We start from the raw sequence: 17,500 nt of genomic DNA, 5'->3' as shown, positions 1-17,500 counted from the left end.
CAGCTCCTGACGAAATCTTTATTTACTTTAATGGTCGGGCAACATAATGCGTTCCATTCAGGATGTGGCCCTGACCCCGATGAGATGAGATGAAACTTTGCCCCTCCCAGATACCCACATGCTTCAGCCGATGTCATTGGTAACCTTCAGCTAATTGCACTCTGATGATGTTTGTAGATCCGGGCACCCGATTTGCTAAAGATTTTTGATGCAAAACAAAGCCGTCGACATAGCCAAAGGGTGGAATGAAGCACTCAATATCATCTCTCGTATGAGTGCTTAACATTGTCTATTTTTTTTAAAACGCATCATAACCTGATGTAGAACAATGGTCTGAAGACCTTTACACTTTCCTCAAAAAGTTTTTGACTCATTGTTTTAAATAGTGAGTGGCTATTAAAGCAACTCTGTATCAGGTTGTCTCCATTTGCCAAGCTTAATACTGCTAGTAAAAGTCAAACACTTGCTACCGTCTACCTCATATCTAAGATCAGTTTCTTAGCTCTCCGCCTATATTTAATCATTATTCGGAATAATTTAAAAAATGCAGTAAATCTACCACTAGATCAATTGCTAAGAGACAAAAGACCCTTTTGATCCTCCTTGAGAGGATATTTAATCAGGACAGGTTTTCTTATTGTTTGATTACAGGGGACTTCTTTTAACCCAACCTTGTGGAAAATTACCTTTCATTGGGTGGACGGTCACCTGAGGTGATATATTACTGGGCAAGTTCATAAAGCATGATTAAGCCGAAAAAAAAGAAAAAAAAAGAGCGAGAAAAAAAAAAGTCAGAATCCTTTCATCAGCAGATCACGCCTTCTGTTCTGCACATATGTTGTGCGACTGAAGTTTGAACTTTTTGCGTTCTCTGGGGTAATACCTTGATGGTGTCTCTTCAGCTCTTCAAGGTGATTTTGTCCAAGTTTGGTCACCTTATATCAGACAACTCAAGAAGGGAACTGGGCAAATAAATGCAAGAAGATCCTTTCGGAATCTTAAATCGCTCCGTTTCAGCCCATTAACAAGAAGGGGGTGGGGTTCGGAGGCAGCAACCAGGCTAATGTGTATGGCCACGTCGTGCTATGGATGTATGTTGTATCTATATAAGCTTTCTCTTTTGTACACTGAATTGGTTGAGTTTGGCTAGTCTTGAAGTCTCTCCAAATGACAGTTTAACAAATAGCTACCTTTTGAGAGTGAACCAAAAGGAAAACAGAAAAGGAAGTTTCCTTTTGCATGTTGATGAGATTGAATAATGTGCTGCATCTTTAACACCTTTCAGAACTCCAGAAATCCAACAGAAATGTCTGATAAACGCAAAGGGTAAACACAAGGATAAACACAAAGTCATTCACATGCAAGAAAGACAAGACAAAGAGACTTAACTGACCACATTTGCTACAGATGTAATTAAGCCATCCGTGCTCTTGTGCTGGTTGACATACTCTCAAAACAGTCTCTTTGAATGGAGGAAAAAAAATCCTTAGCATTAGTTGACCTTAAAACGAAATAACGCCATCTTTTTTTTTTTTTCCTGAAACCCAGCTGTGTCTCGTGTTTTTTTTTTTCTTTTTCTTTTTTTTTTTATCCCAAGCCACTATTGCAAGCAATCCTACAAGTCAGAAAGGGGCTATCTGATGAAGAAGTAATTTAACTGCAGTGTGATAAGATGGAATAGATGCAATGGACAGCTTTGCCTGTTTCAGACAGTCAGACTTTCTCTACAGCTTTTTAAATTGGATTGAACAGAATTCAGATGCACAGGGAATTGACGTGTGCTGTGATCCATAGCAAAAAGAACTGAGGTGAAACAATTGGAGGAAACAAAGCTTGGATATCTGTTGATGTAATCTCAGCTGATGCTTTCTGTTCACCTTGCCTTTGATGAGAGAGATTAATCATTCAGTTTGGATAGATGACCAGGCAGATTCGTAACCTTTGCTAATCCTCAGAAACTGCTTCTCAATCTTGGCTTTGAATGGAGCTTGCATCTCATTCCTGACCCCCCCCCCCCCTTTTTTTATTTATTTATTTATTTCTTTATTTTTACCCAAACCGAAATTTCCCTGGAACATCTTGATTATTTCCTTAGTTTTGTGTCTCTTAGTAGGCTTTTTTTTTTCCATTCCTGTGAAGGATGGGTGTCTGTATTCTTTTGTATGAATCATTATTCCCTTTGAGGAATTGTGCTCTTTTCGATCTCTCTGCACCACACCAGCTGTCTCTCTCTCCCCCTCTCTCTCCCTCTCTCTCTCTCTCTCTCTCTCTCTCTCTCTCTCTCCCTCCCTCCCCCCCCCCCCTCTCTCTCTCTCTCTCTCTCTCTCTCTGCATCTCCACCCCTTTCTTTCTGTCTCTTTCTTCACATAAACACACAAGTGTACACCCACATACTTCTAAGAAGTGCTTGCTCCTGATGATCTGATAAAACACACAGAGGGTGGAGACCTGTTCAGATTTGTGAAGGTATCAGCAGCTTATATGACAGGACTTGTTCAAGCCTTTAACTCAGTTACCGAGCAAAAGACAGACTGTGGAGTTTGACAATGCCAGCCCTTCAGAGTCAACATTAAACGTCCTAGAAAAGATACTGAGAAATTTAAAGTCAAGGAACAATGCTGTTGTAATCATGTCAGAAATAAAGAAAAGAACATTGCTCACAAAGGAAGTTTTCCAAATCCTTCCTTTCCGTCTTTCTTGTGTAAATTATGAATGATTTCTCAGCAAAAATGTGGAAAGTTGGTAACATTTCAGATGCGCACCCCCTGTGTGATAAATAGAGTGTGATTAAGAGTAGCAGTCACTTGCTGTCTAACTTTACCAGGGCCCTTAAGGCATGTTCTTCACTCCACTCCACTCCACTCCTTTCCTTAACCTTGATTCTGCACCACCATAAATTGTAAAAAAATACAATGTAACAGCACGTAATTACTTTATGCATTTCTGCTGAGTTTAGACACAGCTATGCTGGATTAGAAAATTGTGCTGCAAAGGTTACCAATGAATTTTTCTTTTCTTTTCTCCCCCCCCCCCACCCCCCGTATATGGTGTTTTTTGCCACTCATACTAGAGCTTCACTAAATGCATCTCACAGGCTTAATGATCAGAGGAGGATGCAAAGCCATGTCCATAAATCTTATGACAGCCCAGCCGTTTGAATAAACATCGGTGTGCCAAAAAATCCAATGCATAAATAAGTAGAGAGCCAGAGAGCAAACAAGCTCTGCATTCCCACAGTGCCACTCCAGTGGTCTGCACTGAAGATTTGTGTGTGTGTGTGTGTGTGTGTGTGTGTGTGTGTGTGTGCGTGTGCGTGTGTGGTTGTGTATTTGTATATGTATGTCTGTGTGGAGAAGGCACTGGGTTATCTTGCTCTAATGAAGAACACTTGTGAGAACGTGTTTCCCTGGTAACGGACTAGGCGTTTTGAATCAGTCTTCCCTGGTTGTCCACGCCAAAAAAAAAAAACAAAAAAACAACCCGACTCTGTGGAGATGGCGCACGGCAACATAAATATGAACGGAGGACAGGAAGATACGGAAAGTAAGGGGGGCTGTGGATCAAGTAAGAGGCAGTCAAGTCCCCGAGAAAACCACTGAACTATAAAATTGACTCGGAATCAATACGACGGCCGGCAAAACATGGCGACGAGTTGAGACAAGATATACGGTTCAGGACATAAATATCAAACAGCAAAGAGAGAACGGCCCACGTAACCGAGGCACAAGGGAACGATCCAGCCTGGAAGTACTGGGCCTCCAGTGTGATATAGATTATTGCCACCTGATGACAGCTCTCCAGGTACCTAATTTTTCCCCTGGCGTAGAGGATTGCCCTCCACAGGAGACGATTATGCAGCGATTCTGATTTTGATCACAGCAGGAGGGAAAAAAAAAAAAAAAAAAGAGTAACCAGGTACTAGTTTTAATGGAGAATGCTCTGTTCTGATTTGATGCGAAACTCTCTGATTTGTCAAATGTGTCCCGGTGTGCAGTTTAAAAGAAGGCATGGATATTGCGATTCATAATAATCCCTCCATCACTGATAGTCCTTTTGATTTGATTTCCAGCTTTGATCTTGTAATTTTGTTCCCTTGTCTCGATATGGTAGCCTGTCTGGTTGACTGGTGTCTTGGAGGCTGGCTTTCGCTCGGCTGAGCCACTGAATCTCTTGTTCACGTTTCCAGCATGATCCACTGAGTGAGGCCCCTGATGAAAAAGCAGAACAGACGAGCCCTGGAAAAAAGATCAGAATCGACTCATCCCACAAGAGCTAAAACAAGCAGTTCTTTTTCGCATTCGTTGCTGATAGCAAACACGAATTCAGTCAGACTGCACTCTGCAACACAGGCTGTTTAGTTCACACTGATTTCCTTTAGAAAAAAAAAAGAAAAAGAAAAAAAAAAAAGTCAGTTGAACATGTAAAAGCATCTGTCTCCACAAGTTAAATGTCAGCGCGGCATTTTTTTTTCCTTTGTTTTTTTTTTAGCAAGGCAATGTAAACAACAAAACACATCAAAGGCGTGACACTTTTGGGAAATAAAGCACACCTCTGAATGCACTTTGGTCAGTCGTCAGTCAAGACCGAAACTCAGACACAAGACTGAAGACAAAAGATTTTTTTTTTTTTATTTTTTGATTTTTTTTGTAATCAGTTTATGGCACTTTTAGTATTAACTTGTATCATTGCAATAACCATAACAATTAGCAATTACCGACTCACCATCTGTCCCTGTACTTCCATCCCTAACCACCCACAGAATACAAACTTTCTATCTCAAACTGTTCACTAACAGCCTTTAGTCTACATACGAATGTGAAGATGTAGCTTAGCACTCAGCAGTTGTTATCCACTGTCTGCAACAGCATCTAGGTATTTGTGACACTGGTGCAAGCAAATGCAAACAAATTCACGCAGTAATGTAGGTGTTATTTCTTTATTTACTTTTTAATTTATATAACTACTTGTATACACTGATGTCTTGGACGATTAGTAATGTAGGTAGTAATATTATATCCTTGGATGCCACAACTGTGGTTGTGATTAATGTGTAAAGTTCATGGATCGTTACTGTGGCTGTGTCACAATAGAGTGTAAATTGAATTTCACCAGTTCTCAGAGTTATTCCAAGCTGCTTTGGGCTTCCCTTCAAACCAGAATACAAACGCTCTCTTCAATTTACTGTGAAACTTTTTTTTTTTTTTTTTCCACACAGAATTTTAATGATACTTTAAAAGAAAAGTTGTCACTGCAAATCTACACCAAAGTAATGAAAGTCTAACTTTTTCTCAGGCTTTGTCTTATTTTTCCTCACCTCTGAAAGCTCTTGAGAATGGTTTTAATCTATATGGCTACGCTCTTTCTCTTTTAGACTGCAGTGTGTTAAGGTGATGTTTCTGCTATGTGGGACTGCATTGCTCTAGAGGATTGTGTGTCAAATTGCTGAGGAGAACAGAGTTGTTCCTACACATTTTGTCTCTGTCGACGTCTGTTTCTGTCTGTCTGTCTTTCTGTCTCTCTCTCTCACACACACACGTGCTCTCTCTCTCTCTCTCTCTCTCTCTCTCTCTCTCTCTCTCTCAGAATCATGCTGCTGTACAGCTGCTGACAGATGTAGTCATACTCTTATAAATATACTCTGATATACTCATAGTCTAATACACTGAGACCACATACATGTACAGTATGATGGCCCTTTGTTCTCTCTTCCCTGCTCTCCCTGCTCTCATTAAAACACAAAACTGATGGTGGTCCTCTCTTCATTTGTATCATGGCTAGTTGTGTTCTCGAGTGACAAAAAAAAAAAAAGTCAGCCACTTTTCTGCAGGGGTCTCATCATGTAAGGACAGAGTATACCAGTCTACCAGAACTCTCCTTTCTTCAGTCTCTCTGTCCTTGCCGCCGTGTCTCTGCCCTCTGCGTAGTATCGCTACATGTGGGATCCTCACCACAAAGTCAGAACTGGTAGTTCGCAAAGCAAAGAATGACTGCCCTTGAAAAAACTATAGAAGTTAGGGAAGTAAAAGTGTCTCCGTTATCTGTTCCTCGTCTGCTTGTCTCAGTCTCACATGGCAAAAAAAAAAAAAAAAAGTCTGCAACGATGATTCTGACCGTTTGTGTTAATCTGTCTCCCTTTGCTGTCCAATCCCATAGGCTAATGCCACATCTTCGCCTCAGCATGAATCAAATCGGTCTTTATGGCTGATGGAAGCTCAGTGATTGGAACGTGGATGGCAGCTGTTTTGTGGATTACTGCTAGCTCTGGCTGAATTATGATTTTCATGTTGTTGTTAGGAGTCATCGGGTTCCATCATGTGCTGTTATCATGAAACGTTTTGCTAATTGAGCTTCACCTTATTTGTTGTAGCTGATATACCGGTGGGGTCGCATGTTTGTATTTTGAAGGAAGGTTTCAAATTAATTTTGTGTGGATACTTTCACATTCACCTTGACACGAGTGCTGGAGGTGACGCTTCCCTCTCTTTGCCTTTCACAGTGATTGCGTTCCATCAGTGTCGTTATTTCTCGTAATTAACGTCCTTGTTCTGTGGGAGAATGCTTCCACTGTTGGTAAGCCCGTGGGGGAGATGCTGCGACTGTTAATGGTGTTGTAGATGAGAGTAAGATTGTGAGGAAACAGCTGTTTGAATGATTTGCTCTGTTGCACTCTCAATGTGCCAATCAAAACCGGCAAGAATTACAGTCTCTCATTTTACAATTCCAGCGAACATATTTTACCATCGACTTGGCCCCATGCCTATTTAGTCTGGTGCCATTCAAATATTATGAATACAGCAATGGCAAGGAACTAATCAAGGTAATCTATGGTTTTGGAGGCTTTTTAGGGGTATATTAATGACACCATCAAAGTTAATGAGTTTTTTTTGTTGTTTTTTTTTAAACTTATAGGCTCAGTAGCTAGAGGCATACATCTTAGTCTATGAAGGCCACTTGTCCTGCTGGTGTTTTTTGTTGCCAACTGTTCAATAGAATTAATTAGCTTATGTCTTTCACTAAGGAGGTTAATAAATTAGTTACATCAGGTGGTGTTTTGGTGTTAACAAATACTTGTAGGGCATGTGGTCCTTGAGGGCTCAGATGAATACCTCTGGCTTATTTGTCTCTAGTTTGTCAGTAATTTAGCTTTAATTTAATTAACATCTGATTTGAATGTTAATATTTGGATTAGATGTGCTTTTTAATGGGATTTAATTCAAATGAATAATTTCTTAAGATGGCATTCCAGATTTTTCCTCGTTTCATAATAGCTGACATCTTTTTTTTTTAATGTCAACTTTTCCTCTGTTTCTATGCTTTAAGTCTGCATTCCTTAATGAAATGAAGCAGGTTAAGCACTTAGTCTCTGGTGCTCACATTTCTTTGTTTTGTGACATCATGCAACTTGACATTCAGTATATACCATGTATGCAATCTGTTCAAAGTTTGCAATGGCTATTTTCTAAGTTTCTTGATTTGATTCATTATTCAGTTATCTATCTATCCTTCCATCTCTCTCTCTCTCTCTCTCTCTCTCTCTCTCTATGTATGCATGTATATATATATGTGTGTGTGTGTGTGTGTGTGTGTGTGTGTGTAGAAATCATTACTTAACCCTGTTCTGTGTGAAACTACTCCAGTCCAACAAGAGCTTCAAAAAGAACAGACGTGTAATAGTTTGTACAAATAGAGCTAAGGATGTAGTAGTTCTGCTTGTACACAAGAAAATGTGCCTGGCTGTTGTAAACACAGGCCTGTTTTTCATTAAGGGGAAAAAAAAAAAAAAAAAGATTGCGCTGTCTTCAGTTCTCTTGCATGTAGCTGTCAGATTTTGCAGATCTCGCTGTGGGCAGCGGGGCCAGATTTCACTCTGTATCTAACTGTGGAACTACCATCCAGTTGGTTCATTTCAGAGGTGATTAACAAAATACAGTGTTGTGGCTCCCCCGCCCTCTCCCTCTCCCCCCCTCACCCTCTCTCTCTCTCTCTCTCTCTCTCTCTCTCTCTCTCTCTCTCTCTCTCTCTCTCTCCCTCTCTCCCTCAGCTTATAAAGACCTCACGTCAGCCTTGTTTAAACATCTCATTATGCAGTGCCGTTTGGTGCTGCCTTGCTTGTTCATATTTTTTAAATTATTATTTTTTTATGACCTCTCTCTTTGTGTCTGAAGTCCCCGCTGTGAATTTGTATGTGTATTCACGCTTTCGTCATCACTCTGATGTTCCAATTTTAATGTAGAGCAGGGAAAATATAGAAACATATTTCCATACTTATCTGTGTGGCAACAGATATGGTGGAGATGGAATAAATGGGTAATGAGTTTGAATGATCATCTTGAAATATAGTGCACAAATAATGATTGCAGTGGTGCAAGAAACTTTGTGAACCCTTCAGAATTTTCTGAAGTTCTGCATCAATTTGATTTATAATGTGATCAGATCTTCATATAAGTCATAAAAATAGATAGAGAGAACCCAATAAAACATATAACTTGGAGGAATTTATCCCATTCCTCCTTACAGAACTGCCTCAGCTCGGTTATATAGGGCTGCTGTCTTGCGTGAACTGCCCTGATTCAGGTCAATTGGATTAAGGTTTGGACTTTGACTCAGTCAGTCCAAAATGTAAAACTTCTTCTGCTCCAAGCATTCTTTGGCAGACTGACTTGTGTATTTAGGGTCATTGTCTGGCTGCAAGACCCACCTTCTCTTGAGTTTCAGTTAACTGACAAAAAAAATCCAGAATTCATAGGTCCTTCAATGATATCACGCCATTTTGGTCTCATGGCGGGAAAAAAAAGCTCAAACCAAGATACCGCCGCCAACATGTTTCACGGTTGGGATGAGGTTCTTATGTCGGAATACAGCGTTTGGTTTTTTGCCAAAATCAATCTGTCTCATTTTCGCTAAAAAGTTCTGCCTCCGATTCTTCTGTCCACAGAATATTCCTCCAGTAGTCTTCTCACTCATCCAGGTGGTCTGTAGCAAACTGTAAATGGGCAGCAGTGTGCTTTGAAAGTGGTGACTCTCTCCTTGCTTTCCTCCCAATGCACATTATGCTTGTTTAGTGTCTCCGTGATGATGGCACTTGCTGACATTAACCATGAGTGGAAGAGGGGCCCAGAGATCCTTAGATGTTAGCCTGGGGTTCTTTGTGATTTTAGTTGAACAGCCACTCCTGGGGTGAGTAAGAATAGTGTTAAATTCTCTCCGTTTGTACAGTATCTGCCTAAAAGTGGATTGGTGAAGTGCAAAGTCTTTGGAAATTGTTTTGTAAGCTTTTCCAGCCTGGTGAGCATCAACAACTTTCAGTCTGAGGTCCTCAGAAATCTCCCCTGATTGAGGCATGGCGCACATTCACAGCCCTGTGTTGTGAAGACCAGACTTTGGTTGGGAAGACTCTATGTTTATGTTTTTTTAAATAGGACAGAGCCTAACTAACATCTGGTTTTCATTTCACTGATTGACACTCCTAACTCTTAATTATCCCATAAACTGAACTGATAATCCCAAAGATTCACATATGTTTTCCACAAAGACATCTAATAATAGAACATTTTGATCAATAAATGAATGAAAAAGTATCACAATTTGTGCGTTTTATTGAGTTCTCTTAAGTGATTTTTTTTTTATGACTTATGTGAAGATCTCAGCACATTTTCAGTCAAATTAATGCAGAAAATCAGTAGTGCTTCTTAAGTGTTCACAAACTTTCTAACACCACTGCACTATTTTTTTTCCTTTTTTTTTTTCTCAGGGTGGTTCAGAACTGCTGGGACATGAAACAATCTTTGCAAGAGAATTGCTATGGCATTATGCTCTGAGAGCATGAGAAGTTTTTCTCTCTGGTCTGTGTTTTTTTTTTTTTTCCTCTCTGTCTCTTAAGTGAAGATTTTAAGTCCCAGTGGGACGCGTGGCATAATGATGAATGTCTCCACATGTTAGGAGTTTCTCATTATCAACCTTAACATCTTTTAAGAAGCAGGGCTTTGTTCTGAAGCTCTATAGCACCCTCCGGGACCCTTTCTGTTGTAAGAGAATTATAACATATTAGTCAAATGTCTGCAGAGAAGCCCAGTGTCAGAGAGAGGTGTGTTAATGTGACTATGTTTTCTCACCGTACTGTACAAAGATTATGCCTACCTTAATGACACTTAGAAGATTGGTATGGTTATGTTTATTATAATGTGAATATTCCAAAATGATCTTCTTGACCCCCATATTTTGTGTTGTTTTGTTTTTTTTGTTTTTTTTTTAACAAGATGCAATATTTTTTGTCTTTAATTTAACCATTAAAAACACTGGACATGCAAAAAGAAAACAAAAATGAAAGAAAGTAATCTAAAAAAGGACAGAGAGCATACGTGGACATTTATGTGGATCCTCCCATCTTCTATGAAGTACTACTACTTCTACCACCACTACTACTAATGCAACTAATAATAATGATAATAATAATGATGATGACTGAATAATAGGGCTGAGTCACTAAGACAGAGACAACTTTTTTGATTTATCAGTTTACTTGCCCTTTACATCTGAAATCATGTCACTTTTATAAGTTTTCTCGAGACAATCGAGAAAAAATAATAACTGGCAGCCTTCCAATGGTTTTACGCCCATGGTCTCTCACGACTGTACGAATGAACAATTATATTTTCTCTCTTTAAAGTTAAAATGTGTTTATTGGATCTGCATTATGGATCTCCATTCCTAGTACTTAAAGCATCTCCCATATGTCTTTCCCCCAACTCAAGACAATACATAAAAAAAACAGTACATTCTCTAGGACAGTGTTGGCAGTAGGCATTTACATTCCTCTGAAATGTCTCTGCTTTTTTCAATGCATGCCATCAGCAAGAGAGCCTGAGAAAGAACTCTACACGAATTGCCCATATGGATAAGTGACTGCCTTGGAGAGCTTAGGCACCCCTAAAGTCTTAAGGAGGAATCAAAGCAAGAGAGCAAAGTACTCTAAGACAGCTTCACACTGAAATACAGAGCTTTTTGTCTCTCCTTTAACAGTTACTGGAGCAGCATGTTCCCCTAATGCAAATTCAAGAGATAGAATTGACTGTATCTCTGCATTTGGAGGTAGAAAGGATCACGATTAGAGAAGACCAAGAAGTTCAAGGAATAAAAAGGTGAAAAAGAGAATGAGAGAGAAAGAGAAAAGTGAGAGAAAAAAAAAAATCCAACACTTGATATTTTTGGATTTACTCGTGCTGCTTCCATCGTTCAAATCCAGCTTTACCATTTCTCTTTCTACCCATCGACCAAAACAGAACTCAGTTAAATTTGTATTGCTGAGAGCACATGAGCTAGTGAGTGATTACAGACAAACTTTTGCAAATCCTTCAATTTATATTGAAATAAATTATATTTGAAATGTCAATATATAATTTGTATATCATTTATATATCATATATCATTCATGTCAATATATCATTTATCACAGTCATTCGTAACAAAGAGAAAAAAAAATAGTTGCAACCATTTGTTGCTTTAGGTTGCAATGTAACTCTCGAAAAAAGCTGCAAAATCAGATGAATACCCCCCCCCCCCCCCCTTTTTTTTTTCTTTTGCTGCGTACTCTGTTTTATCTGTCGGTATTTCAACATATTGATCTTGTTCTTGCTTCTCTCTTTCTTCTTCTTCTTGTTTTTTTTATCCCTCCTCTTCTTTCCCTATTTAAATTAGTGAATGTTGAAAATATTGCTTCAGTAGATTGGACAGTTATTGGCAATATACCGAAGACTTTCTCCCCTCATTTTTTCTGCTTTGGAGAGGATTACTGGTGGCCATGACTTTAGCATTTCTCTAAAGTCTATTCAGTAATAAAATATTTAAGATATTTCACATCATCAGTTAGTGTTACATGGGAGTGGACATTCTTCAAGCCTGACACATCCATTCTCATTGCTGCATGGGCTTTATTTTTCCCTTCTTCTGCCGAGAGCACTATTGCTTTTATCGTGTAGGTTGAGTAATTTGTCTGGTTCTCGGCTCCTTGTATATTTTGTAGGGTTTGTAGAGCATCTCCATCCCTGGCATGCAGCTAAATCTTTCTGGTTCATGCAAGGCCATCTTCAGTAACACTGAGCTAAGATTAAATCCCCTTGACAGAAAGAATCTAATATATAGATACATATAATGTGTGTGTATGTGTGTGTGTGTGTGTGTGTGTGTGTGTCTATATCCATATCCATCTCTCTCTCTCTCTCTCTCTCTCTCTCTCTCTCTCTCTCTCTCTCTCTCTCTCTCTCTATATATATATATATATATATATATATTTATATATAAATATATAAAATGACACCCACTCAATGACCTTGCTCTCTCTCTCTCTCTCTCTCTCTCTCTCTCTCTCTCTCTCTCTCTCTCTCTCTTTCTCCTTATGTTTCACAGCTACACACTGAGAGTGGTAGGCAATGGGATTAAGGCCCAGGCTGTGAATCCAGAAGTACGAGTGAAGGAGGCTGACCCTGTGATCAATCAGGTCATTGATAAACTGAAACACATCAATCAGGTGAGCCTCTCACAGACTGAAAATTAAAACACGCTGTCCACTCACACTATCACCTCATAGAATCAAACCACTCACAGCATTAAAGGAGCTTTCACAGCTCATTCGTACAAAACGTCATGTCCTTCCTTAAAAAAATTATTGTGACTTTTTATAAGTAGAGAGGCTAAAATGAAGAAATTGTAGAGATATTGTTCAAAGGCTACGCTTAGCAAAACCCTTTATTTAAAAAAAGGCAAGTCTCTGTGAATGGTTCTACATTAAAGCTAATAACTGTAGAGTCACTGGCATTCTTTGGTTCAGAGCAGTAAACAGGCTTAGGGTGGTATGTATATATCTGTATATGTATGTGTTTGTTTGTTTGTTTGCTTTGCTTATTTATTTGTTTCTCTTAGAAAATAGATGAATGCATATTGTGCAGCTTTGAAGCTAGATGATGCAATCCTTGCTGACAAAAGTCCTCCTGAACAAAGTAGTTTGGTTTAGCCTTAGGTCGTACAGCTCAGAAAATCTTTTCGCTTTTGTAATGGTTGGAAAACAACTCTACTCAGAAGCCGACTCATATGCGATAATGTATTCGGTTTGTCTACTGCTACTGAAGGAATATTACCTGAGGTTCCTTTCCTTCTTCCATCTATTGAACAAACAAGATATAATTAACAATGACAAAATCAATGAAGATACAGTATGTTTAAAAGTCTATTCTCAGTATTTGACATGTTCAGGTTTATGCCACATTTGTTCCTCCCTTTGGCAGAATCATTGGTTTCTGAACATCAGCAATACACAGCATCTCAGATTTATCCAGGGCTGGCTGTATTAGACAGACTACCTATCCTTTCTCCTAAATTAGCTTCAGGACAAATCAGAGTCAATCAATGGTTAGTGTCACTGGTTTTATTCATGAGTGCATCTTCAATATCTGAAGGTTCTGACTTAGTTCTAGAAGAAGCTATAGTGGAAATTCATTATTTTTTTTTTTTGGTTCTTTTTGGAAGAAAAAAAAAAACATCTCAGACCAATTAGAGTATTAGAGGGAGTTCTTGTGGGCTTATTTTCCCTCATCATTAAAGTGTATAACTAAACATGACTTCATCATTTTGATTGTAAAAAAGATTTTTTTTTTCTTTAAACTTGAGCTGAAATGCTGAAGCTTTGGTGTTTGATGGCAGTTTCTTGTCAGTTTTCACAATGCCTATAGTTTTCTAAATATGGACAGAGAATATTTGTCAAATGATGGAAGGGTATTTCAGGACTACACAACAAAGCAGGGGCGGATTTAGGCATGGCTGACATGGGCAGCCGCCCAGGGCGGTATCTTGCCTGGGGCGGCACGGAGCGCCCACACAAAAAAATTCGGAATGGTGACATTTGCCCGAACGGTTTTGAATCGCTCATTTGCACGTTACGTCAATGATATCATATCACTGTGTCGGTCAGTTAACCTTGTCGGAGTGGGCACCCTGATTCTAGTTTGTGAGCTAGCACACCTCTAACTTTGTACAGTACTAATGCAATTAGTAAAATCAGTCACGAAATGCTACCAAATAAACCACAATTCATCCATAATACTATGAATAGGTCTATATAGTTTCACAGACATATTGTTGCATTTTTTCTGGTTTGTACGAAATGCTTAAGAATAATATGAAACCAGTCTGCACCTGGGCCGCCGGAAGCAGGACTTTTTGCTCTCAGAATATCTGTGTTAATCAAAACCGTCCACGTTATGCCGAGAGACGGACAGAGAAGATAACCATTGCAGTGGTAACCTAGCTTGCTTCGTATGTACAGTCTTGTTCATTTGTGCAGGTAGATATACTTCTATGTTTGGCGAGGGGGGTCACCTGTCTTTCTTTAGCTGATCCATATAAACTCTGGACTAGAATAAACAGAAACACGTTCTTGCTCATAAGCGAGGCAGCCCATAGCCAGCCCAATCCATATTATTTTAGGATTAGTTTGACTCCCGGTTATGATGTCATTCCGTACCACCAGCCAATCTTATGTCTAGATCGCTAAGTACGTAATGTGATTATGTTTAAGAAGAAGGGCGAAGCGTACACTGGTTGTGCAATGTATTTAGTTGATTTGGGAAATCGGAATGACCAGCAGAGATTACTTGATTGTAAAGCACAATTTCTTTATAATTCCATCTAAAGTAGGCTATCCTAGACGCTGAAAATATGTTCCTGTCCCGCTGGTGCTGTCCCGCTGAAGGCTCCAACTCTCCAGCTCCGGCCTCTGCGTTTTGACAGTTTGAATTACGCCAACCTAGAAATTGCCTTCCTGTTTCCGTCTCAAACTGCGGGAAAATGATACAGATATAAATGTTATGATTATTTATTCGTGTTGTTCCAAAGGTCTGAATAAAGATTACAGTTAGTGCAGAATGGTGCTTTATTTGTTGTTGTTGGCCGGGGGCGCTGAAGTGGGGTGGTCGCCCAGGGCGCCATACAAGCTTGAACCACCACTGCAACAAAGCATGGACGAGGGAGAAAGCAAACACACCTTAAGGACATCTTTAGAACCTTTCAAGCAGTAGGGCTCCTGGAAATTTTCCAGCCTCTTTGTTTGAATCACAGGCATTAGCCAACCAGGGGGGGCTCTTGTCCCCGCTAGTAACACTGCAATATATTTCCAACTGATGACCATGATTACTGAAACACCCGGAGGATTTCTACTGGGAATTTCAGCATGGGTCCTCGGAGAAATCTGGTATCTGTACTTTGCAGAAGAAAGAACATCACGTCCACAGCAATTTGGCTCGTGATGAAGAATTAATGGTAGCTTAGTACTGAAATAAAATGACAACGGCGGCATCTGCTATGATAGCTTTTAAGTTCCCAGAAAATCCTACTGATGCACCCATTAACTGCTATGTTCAGCACATATGAATTTACACAGATAGTTCCACTTCAGTTTGACAAAACTTAAGTCACCTAAGCTGTCCACTTTTAGCTGTCCCATTTTATTTATTAGTTGTGTTTACCAGCTGATATTTACCACTGGCGATTTACTGATGTTAAAATGAACTCCAGACTTGTTAAGCCCAGTGTCAGCATGTTCTGTGCTAATATAGAGGACAGAGCTGACCGAGGCTCTAAGCCCAGCGAATGCCACATCTAATGAGCTTGTCACTGGGGCGCCAGTGCAGGAGGGAGTTAAATGCTTTCTGAAAGAGAATAATGGTGGGCTGTGGGGGAAGGTGGGAGGGGGGTTGGCGAGAACCAGATAAAGTCAGAGAGAGAGAGTGTGTATGAAAGAGATAGATAGACAGAGAGAGGAACATAGCGAACAAAATACGAGGCTAACCATTAGTCAAGAGATTGAGCTGTGCTGAACTCACACCTGCTTTCATTACAATGATAGCCGTGGAGGCTAGTTACCCTGAGGCGTCGGTTAGCATGAAACATCATGCTAATTAGGTTATCTTTTTCTCAATGCCTGTGGGCTCCACCAAAGAAGATGTCGAAATGGCCTGTCTTTTAACCCCTAACCCCCAGTCTCAAACCACAGCTGCTGATGCTGCTGCTGCTTTTTAAGGGCATGTCTGCTAGATGGATAAGATGCTTCAACATCAGTGTAACTTTTTTCTTATTTTTTTTTTTTTTGCATCTCTATCTCTGCTCTGACTTCCTTTTGATGTATTTCTTCTCTCTCTCTCTCTCTCTCTCTCTCTCTCTCTCTCTCTCTCTCTCTCTCTCTCTCTCTCTTTTCTGTGCCCTAGCTCTTCCTCATACCTCTTTTTCTACTACACAATCTTTTTCCTCCTTTTCTTACAGTCACTCATTTGTTTTATTTTCCTAGAAACACTCTCTCTCCTGCCTTGACCTGTCTTTTTATCCTATGCTTTCACACAAACATACACACATACACACTCACTGAACATCACAAAGATGAGTACGTTGATGCTTTGTGGAGTTTGAATACACTTTGTTCTCATCATCTGTTCCTGTGAGAGAGCTCACACTCTGAGTGTTAATGGAGGCCTGGCCCGCGGCACCGTGCTCCCAACAGACAGACTCTGTTGACCCAATGCTAGCACTTTGTCCTAATCCACACCATCTGTTAGCTGTCACTACATTCTCATAAATCTATACGGCAGCCATTAGTCCCTTTTTTACATCAGTTACAGCCTTGATTATTCCAATCATGATCTGTCTCTCTCTCTCTCTCTCTCTCTCTCTCTCCCTCTCCCTGTACGTGTGTGTGTGTGTGTGCGCACATTGGATCACTGAACAATGAAGTCAATAAACAAAATGTCCAAGTATGCATTTTGCCACTATGTGGAGGGGGGGGGGGGGGGGGGGGGGGGACAGAAAGATAGAAAGGAAGAAAGGCAGGAAGAAAGGAAGAAAGGAAGAAAGAAAATGTGTGTATGTGCGTGCGTGTGCACACAGCATGTGTAGGACAAGCTGCTTGTGACTGTACAGATCTCATGATGCCCTTCAAGGTTAAATGAACATGGCTCAGACCTTGTCTTCATGTTGGAGTAGCAGTAATTAGAACACTTCTGTCAGCATTAATGTTTGACCTCACCTCTCTGTTATACTCTCTAAAGGAACTCTCGCAGTTCATCGCCGTTCGCTCTACTGCACTGGATAATGACCGATATTATGATGCATTATTAAGATGCAAGTAATTCAACCTTTCTTTCTTCATTCTTTGAAAAGGTATTTACATATTCAGTACAAAGCTCAGTGCATCGGAAGTTGTCCATCTGTGCATTTATTTTCGCTAGTTATGAAAATCATTATGTCCTGTTGGGTTTGGTTTTACATACTTTAACTTTTATTTTTAACTAATGCAAAGTGATTGTGTCATATTGGCTATAAGCCGATGACTGGAAGGGAGTGGTTTTCATTCATAGCACATCAAAAGAGGCTGGTATGATCATGTAAGCTTATAATCTCTTTTGCCATGCAAGCTTTTAATGTTTTTCATCCAATTTTCTCAGAAGAGTCGCTACGGCCTGTG

The 17,500-nt window shown here is 39.9% G+C and overlaps 1 protein-coding gene across 1 annotated transcript in view; it reads left to right on the top strand.

Moving 5' to 3' along the window:
* Positions 1–17,500, top strand: part of gpc5a (glypican 5a) — an 89,624-nt gene that overhangs the window by 51,962 nt on the left and 20,162 nt on the right. Inside the window, 1 exon segment of the mRNA XM_030779009.1 lies at positions 12,403–12,523. Coding sequence (XP_030634869.1) covers positions 12,403–12,523 — 121 coding nt within the window.

This window comes from Chanos chanos, chromosome 7 (assembly GCF_902362185.1).
Source record: "Chanos chanos chromosome 7, fChaCha1.1, whole genome shotgun sequence".
Classification (NCBI taxonomy): Eukaryota; Metazoa; Chordata; class Actinopteri; order Gonorynchiformes; family Chanidae; genus Chanos; species Chanos chanos.
Note: the sequence above shows the minus strand (reverse complement) of the source record. Positions and strands in the feature narration are given on the sequence as shown.